Genomic DNA, 18,352 nt, shown 5'->3' with positions numbered 1-18,352 from the left:
CCACATGTGGCTAAAAAGTTTGCTAACCAAACAGCAACCTTGTATGGACTTTGAAAGCCTACCTTGTGATTCCTCTTTTGTCTTCGCCTCAGGCGTAGGAACTCTTTCTGTTGCCTGGAGACAAAATTAACCCCAGCATATTCGAGCAATGCAGCAAATACAAAGAGCAGACACACAGCCATCCAGATATCAATGGCTTTCACGTAAGAAACCTGGGAGAGAAAACAGATTTCCTTTGTTAAATACTCCAAGGTGATAGCACCAGCTAGTAGTTGAAATGCAGTATGAATTTATGCTTTGACTTGAAATAAGTTTTTTTTTTAACCTTTCTGTATTTGTTTTAAGTCATGGACCTTCTAGATATACCTGATGATCTGCAGTTGCATTTTCTATCCTTTTTTCATCCCTTTATCGTGCTCGTTATGCCAGTTAACTGGGACTTCTAAATGACTGTAATTATAGGTAATGTTTGCTAACAAGTGTATCAGAGCTGCCAGTAAAGTCAGTGATTGCATGACCATAAACAGTGGGAAATAATTGCAGCATTCATTACCAATAGCAAGAGAATTGTAGTATTAGTTTCTGGCACTGTTTTTGACCCGTTTCTTTAGAGAAAAGTTGAAAGCCTTTTCTGATCTTCAGTGTGACCGCCTAACTCCATGACAGCTGATTAGCATGTGGAGAAAACAACTCAGCTTTTTGAGGGTAGTTAAGGCGTATTAAGTTATTGTTTTCTTGAATCAAGGCTTTCAAAAGCTTATTTCTAAATATGTATCAGCATGCACGTCTTTTATGTGAGAATCCCTGACGCAGCTGAGGCCTTCGGTGCTCAGGTGCAGACTGATGCGTAGAGAGTGATTGATCATCGAGATCTGACTCTCAGTGCCTGTAGTGTCCTTCACAAAGTGTGCATGGTAATTTACCTTGATTGAAAAGAGGCTACCACTGCTGTTGGCAATGCATACTTTAGATGGCAACATCTTCACTGCTGGAACGGAAATGTTGGATGCTGTGATTTGCACCAACCAGGTCAAAAGAGCTTCTCAGTTATGGTTTTATCATCTCTAAAATGAGGTGTTTCTTATCCACTGAAGTTATACAGTAGCTGTCACATAACGGATGAAAGAGACACAATTGTTTCACTTTCTAAGTTCTTCAAACAGTCAGCAGTGAATCATCCTTTCTTTTATTTCACTCATCCCTGGTTCTTGCATTGACTTCTTGTGTAGATTGTTAACTTGTCTTCATATTTTCCTGGGTTATGAATCTATTCTCTGTCTGAAACAACTGCAAAATAGTGTTGCAATGTTACAGTTACAATTAGAGAGAAGAAAATAACACACAGCCAAGCTCCTAAGGACTGGCTACATGCAGAATAAATAGTACAATCTAATTTAATCTATTGAATGCTCTTACTTTTAAAATACAGTTGGGTCTTTAGGTCCCTGTAGCTTGGTTACCTTTTAATTTACCATGCTGTCATACATGGCTTAGGGAGATTATTAAAATGCTTTTTTCTTTTCTTTTTTTAGTCTGAAATGTACACGTCTTAAAATGCAAATGTGTGTGTATATTTAGATATATTTTTTAGCAATGAAATTATTACATGTGAGGCACCACTAGAAACAATATGCTGAATAGGTGTATAGATCATAGATTTAAAATGTATATTTAAAAACCTATTTAACAACAATATGATTAAAGACCACCAGTAATGAACCTGAAACAGTTTTCAGTTTTAGTGTTAGTATTAATCTAAGCCAAATGTTAAATATACCTTTTATTCATGTGTTTATTTATGTAATGAGCAAAATATAGTGTCCTGTTCTATCGGTGATATTGGCACATGATGTATTTATTTATCTGTTTTTGTTTTTTAAAAGAATCTTAAGACGTGGGTTGGTTAATATCAGAGATCTCCATACATTTTAATATGATAAATTAATGCCATTTGTATCAATGTACAACTGCAGAAGTGTGTCATGTTTCAAAATGATGTTCTTAAATGTCTTTTGTTTCCTCCGTCTCAACAAAACTTAACACACAGAACATCATCTTTTTATCTCAGATTTGTGATTGTGACAACTGTAAAAACATGAACACAGTCATGAAGTATGCATGGCTTGCATAATTTATTGCCTGAACATCTGAGTAGCCAAACTTACATTAAAGATGTAATATTAACACAACATATTATACCGGAAAATCCCAAACTTATGCTGCTGAGAAAACTAAATGAGGTTCACCTTTGGAAGAGAAGCTCTGGAGCCGGAGCTTTGGGTGGTCATGGTAAGCACAGTGGTGATGCCCAGCGCCACTCTAGCAGGAGCAGCATCCATATTGATCCAAAAAGACACCCACGAGAGGATGACAATGAGGAGGGAAGGAATGTACATCTGGATCAGGTAGTACCCCATCTGTCGCTCCAGATGAAATTTTACTTCTATACAGGTGAATTTACCTGAAACACAAATGCAGTTCAGCTACCAGACTGGAAGAAATGTTAGCTTTGTGAAATATAAGCAGCATAATTTGTGTCCTCTGACCAGTGTTGTAGTGTTTTGTACAGTAGCCCAGCTCCTTCTCTTCCCTCATAATGAATTGAGGCAGTGTGAGCCCATCTGACACCTGCACTGCACTGTTCTCCAGCCACTCAAAGATCAAGTCATTCATGGTGTAGCCGACTAGAGACAGAAAGGAATGGATGAATCAAAACTTAGATAATTATGCAAGTGTAGAAAGTGCAGCGATAAAAGCGAGTGAAGTTAATGCTTACAACTTTCCAGTTGCATGGTACAAGTTTGGACATCCATCGGAAAGTTCTTCAGATCCATTGGGCAGGACAGAATGAGAGTCAACCTATGATGTGAGACAAAGTCACACAGTCAGATGTAGTATATGTAATACACCAATGAATATATTTGATTTTGAAAGACATATACCTTGAACTATAGTCGACACATAAATTGAAAATAATTTGCTTGCTACAGTTGGTACCTTTCTTTGGTTACTCTGTATGGTGTGCCTCTTTCTCCTGTGCAATAGCCTCGGACATATCATGTAAGATTCCCTTCAGCAGGTTCCTATCACACTTTCATTACTGCACTTATTGTCTCTGTGATGCACTGTGGTCGGCGGCCTGCTCACTGTCACTTCTCTCATGAATGGAGAGAGTGGCTAACCACATTTCTCCTGCTGACCCACTCTGCCTCCACACCTGAGCCTCTCTAAATGGACTCAAAATTGATCTGTTTTATATTGCATCATTGTGGAGAAAATTCAATGCAACATATGATTGAGGTTGTATTAAAATGAAATGAAACATATTTTCATATGTTGTACTGAGTTTTGCTCACATTTTGGCTGGTGGGACCATTAAAGTGTCATCCATCCTGACTGCATGTTTCAGAGTACAATATTCTGCATGCGGATAGACCAACACAAAGGATTTCCATTCTTATCTTCACTTCGGGTACTCAACAATGCCCCTGAGATTAGCTTGCCATCTTGCAATCACTGTTCTTTTTATTAAAAATCTACATCGCTTATGGGGATGTACTGTACTTCAGTGAATTGTGCCATTTCAAAGGAGTGATTATAATGACATACAATCCATTTAAAACTGTATGTTTTAGATTGACAGTCTTTGATGTTTGATAGGAAATGTAAGGAAAGCGATAAGTGAACATGTCCTGGGGGTAATCTATGCATCAGAGTTTTTGGTCCTCTGCAGTACCATTTTTCTCTCAGCACAGATTCCTACAATGCCAAATTGTGTAAACAAGGGCTGCAACAAACAATTCTTTTCATAATCGGCCGGTCTACTGATTATTCTCAATAATCTCAATTAATCAAGATGGTGGTGGACTGCGAGCAGTGAAACATTTTATTTTTTTATTATTTTCTAATTTTGTATGACTAACAGTCCAAAGAATTTCAGTTTGCTATCATAGAAGACAAAGAAAACCAGGATATATTTCAAAAGCTAAAACCAGTCAATTTTTCCTGTTTTTGCATACTTCTTAACCAATTATCAAAATAATTGCTGATAAAATTTCTGTCAATCAACCAACCAATCAAATAGTCAATGGTTCAGCCCTAGTGTAAAGCTCAATCTTTCACTCTTAAGTCCTTTGCAATTCTGTTGTTATTTATGAAAACATGTCCAACATTTCACCTGATACTGTAGAGGACTGTCCCATCCTTAAAGATTCGCAGCAGCTTGTTGTCTGTGGTGACATCATGGAAGTTGGCCCCTTTCTCGTTGGCAAAGAAGAGGTCAGGCTTCCATATGGAGTCCAACATGGACGGGTCCAGGTCGAGGGAGGAATCTGGGTATTTACTATACGCCAGCCGAGGGTCATTCCACTTCTGCCGCAGGAAGATGTTCACTCTATAATCCTGCAGAGATGACAAGCAGCTTTGCATATTTTGTAGTCCAGTGATTGCGGTTGTGAGAAAGCAGTCATCAATATCGGCTTTTAAAATGATATATCCTCCTTTTGATGAGGTAAATAGGAAGATTAGATTGGTAACCTTCATCATCTTCATGATTATTCTTATACACAGAAATGCATCTATCATATTGATAAAATGGCATTAAATGACAAGCAAGCAGATACTCAAATGACTCAAGTACAATTCTGATTTGTACTTTTACTCTTTCCATTTTATGCTACTTAATATTTTTACTTCACAACATTTTAGAGGCATATGTTGTACTTTTACTCGCCTACATTTATTTGACAACTATAGCTACTTTGTAGATTAAGATTTTACATTCAACATATGAAGCAGTGAAATGATTTCGACTTTGAGAAACTTCAACATTAAAATGCGTTTTACATGTTAATGTAAAAAAATAGTAAATAGTAAAACAATAATATAAAATATACAACAATTCTCTGGAAGGGGCCCTTCTGCATGAGTTTTGACTTTTGAAACTAAGTATATTTTGCTGCTAATTACTTTTACTTTGTCGCATTTGCTCAATTACAGCTGTTCTTATAATACAAAACATTTCCAAAAACAAACAAACAACACATGACAAATAATAAAATGGATGAGGAACGAAAAAAGAATTCCAATGCACATTTAGCAAAAATCTATATCTTTCAGCAACACTATCATCTAGGTGCCTATATAATCTTAAATTCTATAACCGTGTTCACATGACCAGTTTGCAAAACACTGACCTTATAACAACTTTTCTTATTAACCATAATTATGTAAGCGCCATTATAGAAGCTAATAGTGGATTTATAAGATATAGTGGCTGATGAGGAAAACTCTGACCATGTAGTTAGAAGTAAACTGAGTGTCACAAAGCTTAGTTTCTCAGAGTAATTGATATGTCATGTTGATGAGAGGCCCTTATGTTGTTTGACATTTCATCAGAATATTGGCTCGGTTCCAAATATTGGCATGCGTGTCTAAAGCTGTGTAATTTCCTGGCAATCTTGTAAGCCCCAGCTCCTGCACAAATTAACATCCTTCATTCACGATCTAAGTAGTTATTATCACTCATTATGAATCCTTTGATCGTGACGAGTGTCGATGCAGCCTTGCAGGTTTTATATTTTTACCCCTTGGGCAGCTGGATGCCTTCACACATTACATATTGTAGATCAGCTTGTTTGATCTACTGCCCAAACCCACCCACCCACCCACAGTTATTGGCTGCACTTTAAGTGACTTACTGGTTGGGATTTATTGTATTAATCATTAAACCTGGACTAACACATGTACTGTATAAGGGGCAACATGGGAGAAGAAACCAATACTTATTTGGATAGCCAGAGAACAGATTTATCAATTATAATGTACATGTTCCCCAATGAATAAACAATACATTTGATGACAAAAAGTGATCATGTAGACATAGCAATGATAAATGTTTTTAAAAAAAGATAGGTAAAAATACAACAGGATGATTCAGTCTTAACTCCTGAGCAAGGGTCAGGGCTTTAGAACATATCTGAGCACAACGCTCAACTCACCATTGTAGTTTCTGCTATAGAACCAAAGCTGTTGATAAATATGTTGCAGGTAACATTAACTGGTGAACCTGCAGGTTGAGGGATAGATAACACATTGACACATTGTGCAAAAATCAGCCAGAGGAACTCACCATAGTTGTCTCTGTGACAGAGCCGAAACTGTTGATAAAAATATTGCATGTAACGTTTACGGGGGGACCTGTGAAATGGAATGACAATAACATGACAGGAAAAAGCCTTAAACCATATTATCAGGGACGACTGGGTTTGTAGCGGTGAAGGATGTTTAATCAGAAAATTTGGGTCTAATGGTTCACAAGCTGCTGTTTTCACTGTGTACAGTGTGTCAACATGCATTAATACCAACAAGCACTGTTTTTCTTCTTCATTTTTTCATTTCATAGGAGTTCCAGGAGTGGATGGTGACATGTTGCATGCTTTGTTAAACCAAACGCAAAAGATCACAAGATCTATATATTTGTTTTTTTTAATTCCGCTGAATGTTGTTCAAATGCAGTTATATTTAAACAGAATATAATAATCGATAACGACATCAAACTGTGTCAGCTTATTATAATCTTTATAATTATTTAGTGATCTCTTGTGTGGTGATCTTTTGTGGCTAACACAGTGTCAATTTATTTTTTCTACATCCTGTCAGCAGAGGACACATGAACACACAGACAAATGCATGCACACACACAAGCAGTCATTTAGAGCTGCAACAATTAGCCGAATAATCAATAAATCGTTTGACACTTCGAAAATTAATCTGCAACTATTTTGATAGTCAATTTATCGTTTTAAGTAACTTTTAAGTTTACAGCTTTACAGCTTTTAAAATGTGAATAGTTTCTTAATGTTCTATATAACACAAAACATATTTGGGTTTTGGATTGTTGGTCAGAAAAAAACAAGCAATTTGAATATTTCTAAATGTACTAAATGAATAAACAAAGAGTCAAGAGAGTTCTATACAGGTTATTCAACATTGAAAATACTCATTGGTTGCAGCCCTAAAGAAATGTGTTAGTTCCAGTATCAATTCAGAGCATTCTCTGTCTAACACTGTGAGTAAAAAGTACCCAGCATGCTATAATGAGTAGTTTCCTTTTAGTGGCATAAACTGAAATCTCTTTGTGAGGCTTGGAAGGTTATGCCATTTAAAGTCACAGCAAATCTTTTTTCCCTATCTGATAAGTGAAGTTGTAAGCCCTTCGTAGTGCCCTTCCCCTATGCTTTGCTCATCAATATTGCATGGCATTTGGTATTAATATTTGCCTCAGTTTGTCGCCAGGTAGCTACATTTAACAGCAGAAGCAGAAAAATAAAAGCAGTACTTCCTCACAACAAACAAGGAAATCTAGGTCAGCCTTCAGAAACACAGTTCAACACTGTCTTCAAAGTATGACTAGCAGGTACGCAACCAAAATCATCTGTTTACATCGCAGTGGGTTCATGCAAAAGTGTTTGTTTTCTAGCTAAGATGCTGGATTGTATACGACAGGGAGCTTTATCTGCTCTAAAATACAGAGAGAATACAAATATAACCACATTAAAATCATGCTTAATGCCTTTTAATCCATGTGCGCTCAACCTCTCTTCATTAGCTGTAAACAGTTGCTTTCACTACATCCCTCCCCTGAAAAAGCCAGCCGGTGTTAAACAGGCTGTCCTCCCATCTTAAGTTCATTTTAGCAATCTTGTCAACATTTTCCTTTTTCTACCAGATGGAGAGGAAAGATCTGGGCCACGTGTTTCTGAATCCTGCTGATCAATCCCCCGTGCTACACTGTCTTTGCCGCATCAACAACTGGAATCACCAAACCTACTCTCAACAAATCCCAGTCCACCTGACCCAGCCTGGAGTGGGCCTGAGTCCCAGCGGGCCGGCTTCTCCTCATTCAGCTTTGTTCCAGTTACAGATGCTGTGTCTGTCCCCAGTATCACAGGATCAACAACAGAGGAAGTCAATAGCCTGCAGCCTTGCCATGGGCGCACCAACCATCATTTGGCCGGTCATGGTGGCATCCCTGTCTGCATCTGTGACTGTGATATTTACAAGCCTTTTTTATTTTGTTTCCAAATTATTACTTAATGGAGCTATGGTTCTATCTGACATGCTTTTACCAAATGAAAATAAGCATGCAGTTTTACAATGAGGGGTTAGTTGATCATTTAATTCAAGCCAGGACAATCATGTTACTGTCAAGTGAAGTGATTGATTGTTCTTATGGAAGGACTGGCAGCGCAGTATCTTAGCATCAGGTAACAGTCAATAGATCTCCAGATAAGTTATAATGCCAAAGTCTGGTGTGTTTAGGGGGGATGGATACTGTATTCTGCATGCACAAATACTCCATGTGCATCACATGTTGAGAAAAGGTGGTGTGTTTGTGGTTTGTGGTAGTATAAAGTGAGGTGTGTGAAAAATTCCAAAAGTGATAAACAAACCTTTAAAATTTGGTCTTATTCGTGCATCATACCCAGACGTGCGACCCATGAGTGAGTCCAGAAAGTCTGATGGAGACATGTTGGAGGATGATGATCTGGAATCATGCTCCTTGGCATCCACAACTCTGGAACACACACACACACACACACACACACACACACACACACACACACACACACACACACACACACACACACACACACACACACACAGACAAACACAGTGAGGAAAATTACTTTATCAGACTGAAGTTGCGGCTGAAAAGCAGGAGTTAAACCTTATCTGTCGCCTAGCAGCTGTCTTGGAGTGATGGGCAAGCACAGGGAAACTAGAAATTGCGTTTAAGAGCACACACATATCTGACGAATCTTATGTGATTTCGACGTCGTTTTTTCCTTTTCACGAGAAAGAGCTATATTTCTGTCAAATCACGCAAGATTACTACACAGATATCACAGCGTGCTGTAGTTTCACGTTGTAGGAATGTTGTCATGGTGTCACAAGAGAATAAATAAAAATACAATTAAGTGCGTACATTTGACAAGTCATTGTACTACAGGCCAAAACATATCATTATATATTTTACGTATATTTTAAGGGCCATGTGGTGGACACAAAAACAATTAAAACAGTTGAAAATACAATCTTAATCTTAATCAAAGCAGCACTCAAGCAATTATACCCACTTAGTCTGTGCAGAAAGTCGCTTGCATATTGTTTCTTTAATTACGCCTACAATTACTTTACTGAATGATCTTATTTTCCAAACTTTAAAAGGAAGAAATAATTTGTCTTCAATCTATAAAATCATATATGTTTGGTAAATTAATTGGCCTACCTGAAGTTGTTTGTCGCCATGAAATATGTAAATAAAGCTGCCAAAACCTTAACAAAGGAGCGATTCATTCCTGGTGGTTTTCCCATGTGCTCACTTTTTTATATCTTCCATATGTTTACATTGGTCAAACACATAATCCAAATAGGGGTACCGCTTTCTTTCTGACCAAGTCGTGGGCGTGTGGGTGTTCTTGTGTCACACAAAAATACAGGAGACATTCCTCAACGCAGCCACAGATCATAGTTTAGTTTCATGAAACTCTGACTCCCAAAACCAGATTTCTCGAAGCGGAGGTGTGAAGAAACATCAGTCCTGTGGTCAGACGCCGAGAGGGTGAAACTCCAAAAACGCATCGGCCTGAAGCATTTGGCGTTGGCTCAGATCTAAGAGCTCGCTCTGTGAAGACAACCCCGCTCGCCCGTGTTGTTACTTGTGAAGTGAAATCTTTCGCAGGTAGAGGACCGTCCTCTGTTGAGGAATGGGCTTGGAACGCCTTTTCTCATTTCAGCACTTGAACAGCTCCCGGCTCTGTTACGCGCAAGCGCAAGCTTTAAAAGTGGTGGACGTGAGTTGGTTTTTAATCCAGTAAACGAAGGAGGTAATCATCAAAAGCACATGGAAAAAAATGTCTTCCATGTCTCTTACATAACGAAGGGTGTCAGTTTTAAATGACAATAAAAATGGAATGATTGATTGAAATGTTACAGCTTTCGTCTCACGGGAGCGCAGGCATCTGCGCATCAGGATCAACTGGCTTTAGGACTGTTTCATGTTCCACAGTGGTGTAATTAAGTACAAGACATTACATGGGTAATGTGGGGAGTCTAAATTTACATCCTCTAGTAAAAATGTAACTTACACTCATAATCATTCGGGGACGCAAATCACAAGAAAACATACTGTGGGTGTATAACATAAGATTGTCTGGGTTACTCTGACATCATCCTTGGTTGTTTTTTACGCAATGTGCCTTTTTTTGTTCCCATACTTGTCTGGTTAGAGCAACCTACATCCTCTCAGATATATGAAAAGTGTAAACAAACGACGCACAAGCGAGATGCCGCTGGGAGAGTATTTGGTACCCCGGTTGCCCTGGAAACAGATTTCCGAGGCACATCATTGGAAATGCTGAAAGGTTGGCCTCCCAGAGCGACACGAAAGAGAGCTGACTGACAGACAGAGACACAGACATAGTCGGCAGGAAATATACTATAGGCTGGCTGAAGCCAAAGGGTGGAGAACCGAGGTTTAGTAGGCCACCACCACAGAGTAGTAATTATTATTCAATATGTGTATAAGCTATTGGTATTGGTACAGAGGCTGCATGGGGAACCTGGAACTGTGAGGATGTGAGTGGGCTGTGAGGCTTCATGGACCACAGGCATGAATGACTCATTCCACATGAACACACAGGCATGTACTGTGGAAGAAACAGCTAAACTTAGTGAGAGAAAAAAAAGGTATTTCATTCACGTCAAGCCAACCACAGGCGTATTGTGAGATGACTCTCAGCACATCACATGCATCAATGCTGTAACATGCTTGGGGTTGTAATACACTTTAGTCTGACACTTGGTTACTGACCAGTTTTCAGATCATCTTGGCCTGTGTCAGCCTGAAGGGGAGTCATCATGTTCTCCTCCCCTTTTCATGCTAAAGTCCAAATTACAAGTGTCAAGTTGTATCTCATGGGTGGGAAACGTATGGCTTACTCTGGTCTGGGGATTTAACATCAATGTGTCATCAGAGGTCTTGTGCATGGCCTGTTCTGCAGCATGTTTGACTCAATAAATACTGAATGCCATGTGTGAATTATTTACCAACAGGCACATGCGTACTGCATGTCCATATTTTGGCATTTTATTGACAAAAGGAAACAAACACACTTGTTCTTGCAAGTGTCATGATGAGCAGTACATCATCAATGTAGATGACTTCAATGTCATTGTGCCTGATCCGAGGCAAAAAATAACATTTATAAAATCAGATATCTTGTGAAGTCGCTTTAATGAATACATTTCTGAAGGCCAAAATTCTCTCTTCGTACTCAAGTCATTTATTTGGCATCTCTGAAACAGCTGCAGTTGGCTTGTCTGTGTAATGACAACTAACCAGAGCTTCAGTTGGCCATTAGTTTCCATAAGGAAAGATTTTGGGGCCACGTGGGTCACATAATTAAAGGAGAACAAGTCAAATTTGGGTGTCATTAAGGGGAGAGAGAGAGAGAGAGATGTATGGTGCCCCTCTCATCTCTGTGTGTGTGAAAGGAGAGAGTAAAACAGAACAATTCTTTAGACTAGAGTTGTCTGTTTCATTTATCCAGCAGTTTCCTTATATCCATTAAAATTACAGGCTCAAGACAGGAAAAGGCGCTATTTTAAAGCTGCCCACACACAACAAAGATTGGTTGCTACCGCCTGTTTTTCTGTAGGGAATTAAGGGTTTTACATCATCTGGTTTATTGTGTTGTCTAAAAGGACTTGCAGCACAATTTATAGCTTTTAAATTAAGTCTTTTGTAATCTCTCTGTTATGATATTACAGCCGAAAATGATGCACATATCAGCTTAGCGATACTGTAATATTTCCATCTATATTTGTACACAAAAAATAGTTTGTTTAAGATATATAAGGTTGAAGCAGCAAGCAGTTGGATGCTCCATGTAGTCTGGGTATGAGGTTGCCATTGATCCCCCTCAGTGACTGAAGAGTTGTGGACTGGCTGGAGAGCAGCTCACCTGGAAACAATAAGCAGGCTTCACCACCCCGATGCTCATGTGCACTGGACTGGAGACAATTGAGAGCTGCAGAGTATCTATTGCTCCATCGATTCCTTGTGTCTTTATCCCACTTAATGACTTTTTCGCTCTATAATTCAACTCATGGAGCTGATCCCGGGCCTAGCAGGGATACAGAGGAGTAACTTGTGGTGGAAGCTATTTTGATGAGACGATGCAACAAGCCGGAGGAAGAATGCAAAGGATTTAATGAGTGGATTCTTGAAGAGAAGGAAGGATTTGCGAATCCTCTAGTGCCACAACAACCAACACACTTATCATAATCTCTGTCGTAGCAAAATAAAGGCTATTTTGAGGCACAAAGGAGAATGATAAACATGTTTAGATTACACACACATCCTGGCTACCACACAGACACATGGTGAAATGTTTGAACTACCCTACAGAGTGAACAAACAGCCTAAATGCCGCTTAAGGATGCTTCTCCTTAGGTCATGCTATCCCTCAGGCCGAGTGAAGAGAGCAGTGCTGGTCTTCCATAAGACTTGACTGTCAATCACAGCTTCCCTTCATCAGTGGGAGCAACCTGGCAGCCACAGAGCCTTTCTCCATCACTGAGCACGGAAAATCCTCAGTCTAGACCCCCATACACCCTCAACAGTCACTCTTCCTCTGCACATCCAAACAGCTGAATAAAAAGCCATGTCGCTTTTACAGGGTGTATAGATCATATCGAACACTTGCGTTCAGTTTGTTAAACAATTACTCTTCAAGCGACAGGGGAAATCCATCATTCCTTTTCTCAGACCTTCATGTCAGGATGTCTCCCGAGGTCCAGTTTCTATGCAGTCACCCAAACCCTAAACAGCACACATACACTTACTTTTCTATGACAAATTTCTGCTCCATGTTGACACTGGCTCACAATTTATCTATTTATAGCTCGCAGGCTTGTCTCACTGAGCGTTGTTGTCGCTGGAGTTGTGCAGTTGTCAAAGTGATGCAAGAACAGATTGAAGATTGAATGCAATTTCCATTGCTGAACTGGTTTACGTCAGTTTCTTCTTTTCAGTGGAGCTTAGATGTATGTTATGGGAGCAATAACCCAGGGGGGACACTAGCAGAGTGGTAGCGCTTGTTCCCTGGCTTTTTTTAGATATTTATGGGGGAACTAATATATATATATATAATAACTCTTCTGTTGTCTTGTCTTGTGTTGAATATTAATATGTGTTGGTATTCCACCCTAATGTGTCAATTCATGTGGCAGGAAATACTGTCAAATTTAGCCGGTTGCAACATCTCACCAGGTCTGTCAGAAGAAATAGGGAACGTAATAATTGTTGTCATATAGAGAAGTGTGTGCAGATATACAGTTAGAGGCGCACTGTTAGAGTACAAGACATGGTATGCTTGCACAAACATGGCTTCATAAAAGTGATTAGCATGCAGCCTGTCAAATGGAAGAACACATTAGAGATGACTGACTGTCACACTCAAAATGAATCCAGTTCTATAGTGCATGCTGCACTCCACTGTCTATGTTGTTTTCCATCCCAGTGTTGCATTAAAATGAAATACCAACTACATGTAAAGCATAACATTTTTATCTTGTAAGCCAAGCTGCTATTTGTTCTCCAGAAGTAAAAAAGCAAAGGTTTGCTGGCAGCCCACATACACTTTGTTCTCTATTATCAGGCATCAGTATCTTCTTGAATGCACACTTGGCACGTCTCTTCTACTACTCTTCATGTTTGTCTTATTTTGAACTGTCAGAAAGTATTGAAGGTGTACTACATTCACAGCTGTGCCACCACTATATATACCTTTATTTAAAAACTGAAATTGATTTTAATCACATCTGACTAGTTTATGGCATGTCTAGTGTGGGTTATTTACAGGGATATGTGTTATAATGCTTTCATGAATGTAATAAAACCACAATGAAATCCTTGAAACGTCCCATTGCAATTGCACAATTTCATTTTATTTTTATTCTGTTATTTCGTTTTCAAACAAGACTTATACAGTATACCATATTCAAATATACCACTATTGATTGATTTTACAAAAAGTGCACAAGATACTAAAGACATCTTCATGTTGAGTTCATTGCATCATCTGCATATCACTTCAGTATATCTTCATCTCCTCCTTTGTGATTGTGCATCTTCATGAAAAGATGTGAGTAACAGTATAAATCATATAACCAGTGCCAAGGCTGTTAAAGTATGTAATGCTTTATAAAACTATAAACATTTTATTATGAAACAACAGACCTACTGCTTTCTAATATGTCACCCTTTAAAAGTTTTGGTTGTAACTGGCTTTATTATTGGTTAGTAAGTAATTAACTAAAATCCAAAAATCTATTTTAACCCAAAGCATTTTCTTATTAATGGTTTATAACTAATCTACAAAATATAGGTAACTTTTTATAATTAAAAAAAGGGTGACTCATTTAAAAGTGGTAGTAATGTGATTAATGTAAAAAGCTCAAAAACATTATAAACAGATTATGTCATTTTGGATGTTGCTACCATATAACTAAAAGCTACAAGTTTGGAATTATCAAGAGAGAACACATTTTGATGCACTCACTTTGTCAGAGTGTCATATATTTTACAGTAAAATGGTGCAGACCTCATTTCAGAATAACATTTCTTTGGTTCTAGTTGGGTGGTGGACACGGTGTGGAGCTGTCAGATCATCCAGAGAAGACACCTGACAGCTTCCAGGTCTTATATGTGTCTTTGGAACAGCTCCACTTTCATTAAGTCAAAGGTTGACTGAATTCACTTTTTAACCAGTAAGTGGTCTGAACTTATAAATAATCTAATAAGAACTATCAAAGCCATTTCTTTCATTCATTCACAACCATGAATCACATGAACTTGGAGGCATTTAGTTAATCACACAGTGTAGAATGACAACACACAATATTCTTTAATTTACCAGCAGTTTTGCTTTGTAGCAAATTAAATGTATTTCACTCCATTCATTAAAAAAATAAAAGTAAAAGATTTACGTGTTCAGCAGTTAAATTAGCTACAGAGTACACTAATGAATCTCATTATCAAATAGCATGCAGAAGGAAACAAAAGAAATCAAGGTCATATACTGTGTAAGAGGGAAACAGTCAGATTTCAATGGAAAAAAAGTTCCTTCACATTGATCACATTGAAATGACTGAACGAGATATCAGAGCTTTAACTGAAACCCAACTTTTCCCCAGTGATAGAAAAATCCTACTTTAAACTTGATGAATGCAAAGTTATTTCCTCCTAGCTGATCGCCATGGGAACAGTGTGGTAACTGTCTCTTCCATCTAAGACAGCTGATAATTGTCTTCTTCAAAAGACATCTTACAGCATTCACAGTGTAAGAAAAAAAAACTGTATGGTAATAATAGAGTATAGAGAATTAGATACAATACAACAGATTATGACTAGATCGTTGTGGATAAAAGTGATTTGTTTATATGCGATCTCTTTCATCTTTTGAAAAAGCAAATTAGCTTGGAATTTTCAATCATATCCTTCACCTTCAAGTGAAAGCACTGATGGAGAATAATCAGGACGCTGAAATGAAGAGGGCGCTGTCGCAGCAGTACAGACTCGTAATCGTAATCAGACTCACAAAAAGATCTTCTCGTGGCATAAAAGGAACTATCTCAAGGTGTTCAGGCTTGGGTAATGTGCCAACAAAAGCCTGTATTATTAGAAAAAGAAAGAGAAATAATGACATTAGTTAACCTTTTTAATTCCACTATTTGGACTTCACACTGAGCATAGATTGCCACAAGGTCAACTTCAATTTCTAATTTGTCTCTATTTAAATTGTGCTCATCAGCTCAACATATTCAGCACCTCTCCAGAGCAGCAAGCAAGAATTAGGAAGAGTGGCTGGAAGAAAAAGAGCCATATACGGAGAGAAGAGGGGGGAAAGAGAGATATTTTTAATTTACCATTTTCCTCAAAGCTTTAAATAATCAGCTTTAGACATTGAATTTGTTTCAACAGTGTATAAAGAGTAATGGCTTATATGTCTACATTCAAATTTCACTTGTTACAATGTCAAATGTTGTCATTGTCCGTCTCGTCTTTGCCCTGCTTTCAGGCACCGTTATCACTTTGGAACCATTTTTAGAACACTGTGGGGCAGTAAACACAGTTTCCATGGAAACATCCCCGAGACACACATTGATAAGCGGATTGGAGCAGCTGTATTTCTCTGATGACAAATGAAACCTCAAAAGCTGAGAGGGTTTCAGTTGGCGCACACAATTAAAAACTACCAATATATTCGGGATATGGGGATCCACATAAGCAGAGGAACCTGTTTGATTTCTCATTATGAAGCAGATAACAAATGACTCTTATCTGGTTTTGCCGGTCTGCTTGTGTGGCTGAGTGTGATCGCAAATGGGCAACAATTTCCAATTAGATTTTACTTTACAAATGGATATATTGATCTGGTGCAGCTGTTCTCATCAAGCCCGAGAGAAACAATCAGGCACAGTTTAATTTAGCATCAGTCAATAGGTGAAGAAGAAGAAGACAAAGAAACAGTTGCCTAGAAACACATGTTTTTAAAATAATAATCCAAGAAAATTGAGTCAAAAAGTATTGAGTTTAATTTCTAGCATAAATAATGTGTCGCTCACTTTGTTTACAGAACAGAGCGTATCATATTTTGTTCTGTAAGCACTCAAAAATGTGCTGTGCACATTGTTACTTCACTTGGATTATTGACATGTGCTGTGCAGAATAATGCATGTGCAAACAATACTTTTTTAAATGAGGGCAGCAGCACTTTTTGTGGAAAAACCATCAGACACAATATTTTGATTATATTGTTATACCAAGTAGAGTATTCTAATTGTCTGGGGGCGGGGGATCTTTAATGTTGTACACTGAGAATGTTTTCCAGGGTTATGGGCTGAGACTCAGCTGTTGGGAGGACAGACAGAACTTGATCAGAGTGCAACCGATGGTGTCGTGAGAGATGCTTTGCCTGAAAGCAGCACATCTCCCCTCTGTGGCTTTTATGGTCCTAAAAGGGCTGCACAGAAAGTACGAGAGCGCTGACACAAAAAAAGCCTTGTCCCTACAAAGCTCAGAGAACGTACAGCTTCATCAACAGCATGTTGATTGGTAGAGTACCAGTGAACTAGATGGTGAAATACCACGCCAACTGGTGACAAATGTCACCCCAATTTTTAGTTAACACATAACTTGTTTTGTCTGCTTTGATAAAACACCTCAGAAGTTTACATTTCTCATTCTGTTGCTGCACTCACTGTGGATCAATGTGGGTGAGGCTCAGAGATGAACTCGTTCCCTGCTGGCAGTCTGATGAATGCATCTATTTCTAATGAAACAGGGACTCCAGAGGAAATAGTGACAACTGGACTCAGTCAGTGAGTAGAGCCCAGCCATGTTTCTCTCCCTTTGTACAGTGGGTGCGTAAATAGAAAATGAACCTATATGTATTGCTACCTGAAAAGCCATTTTATGCTGCAAAAGAAACAGGGGGAGCATGAGAAGAAAAATGAGATCTTTTACTGTTTTTTTTCCCCTATCCTGAATTCTTTTGTTATCCTGATTGCCATTTCTAAAACACAGAAATTGTTGAAGTTGTGTTGTTGACTGCCTGTTATAACCAGGTCAGCAAAAACAAACTACCATTATGTTCACAATATAAAAGCCCAATTTCCCTTGATATAGAGGAGGAACAGTAACAGTAACATTAACATAAACAGCATAGTATAGCAAAATTGCAGAACATGTAGATCATGTTAAGGCACATGTTGGCAAATAAATTGAATGTGATCATTTAGAAAAAGAAGTACTTTCTACTGTAATACGTTTGTCTATGAACCCCACACTACTACACCATTCACTTAATTTGCTCCTTCAAAGCAAAGAACAAGAACTGTGACAACAGCATGTAGGTAAAATCCATTTGGCAAATAAGTCACTCAAATCAATGCATGGAGCTCACAGTCTACTAGCGTATTAATGTGCTGCTTAGAGCACTAATGGCTTCTCTGACAAAACAATGTCGTGTTTGTTGAAGTAAGTACAAAACCGCATTGAAACATCACCACTTGAAGGTCACCAAACCTCTAAATGAATAAAATATGAGAAGACGCCTTTATCTCTAATTAGTATTGATATTCTGTTTGGGGAAAGACTCAGCAGGGAAATTATGTGCAAGGCAGGTGAGGAGTAATCAGCGTGCAAATGGACGCTATGATGCATTACTTCAATCCAAAACTCGATTGATGCTGCTATTCAATTTGACATAATTGCTTTTTG

General features: G+C 38.4%; 1 protein-coding gene across 1 annotated transcript in view; it reads right to left on the bottom strand.

The window, feature by feature from the left end:
• Nucleotides 1-9,378, bottom strand: part of glra2 (glycine receptor, alpha 2) — a 10,184-nt gene extending 806 nt beyond the window's left edge. Inside the window, exons 1-8 of the mRNA XM_078262813.1 lie at nucleotides 9,293-9,378; nucleotides 8,454-8,578; nucleotides 6,131-6,198; nucleotides 4,178-4,401; nucleotides 2,777-2,859; nucleotides 2,547-2,684; nucleotides 2,247-2,461; nucleotides 63-212 (exon numbers count right to left, since the gene is read on the bottom strand). Coding sequence (XP_078118939.1) covers nucleotides 63-212; nucleotides 2,247-2,461; nucleotides 2,547-2,684; nucleotides 2,777-2,859; nucleotides 4,178-4,401; nucleotides 6,131-6,198; nucleotides 8,454-8,578; nucleotides 9,293-9,378 — 1,089 coding nt within the window. The remainder of the gene's footprint in view (nucleotides 1-62; nucleotides 213-2,246; nucleotides 2,462-2,546; nucleotides 2,685-2,776; nucleotides 2,860-4,177; nucleotides 4,402-6,130; nucleotides 6,199-8,453; nucleotides 8,579-9,292) is intronic.
• Nucleotides 9,379-18,352: the final 8,974 nt, after the last annotated feature.

The sequence above is a fragment of the Sander vitreus genome, chromosome 11 (assembly GCF_031162955.1).
Source record: "Sander vitreus isolate 19-12246 chromosome 11, sanVit1, whole genome shotgun sequence".
Taxonomy (NCBI): Eukaryota; Metazoa; Chordata; class Actinopteri; order Perciformes; family Percidae; genus Sander; species Sander vitreus.
Note: the sequence above shows the minus strand (reverse complement) of the source record. Positions and strands in the feature narration are given on the sequence as shown.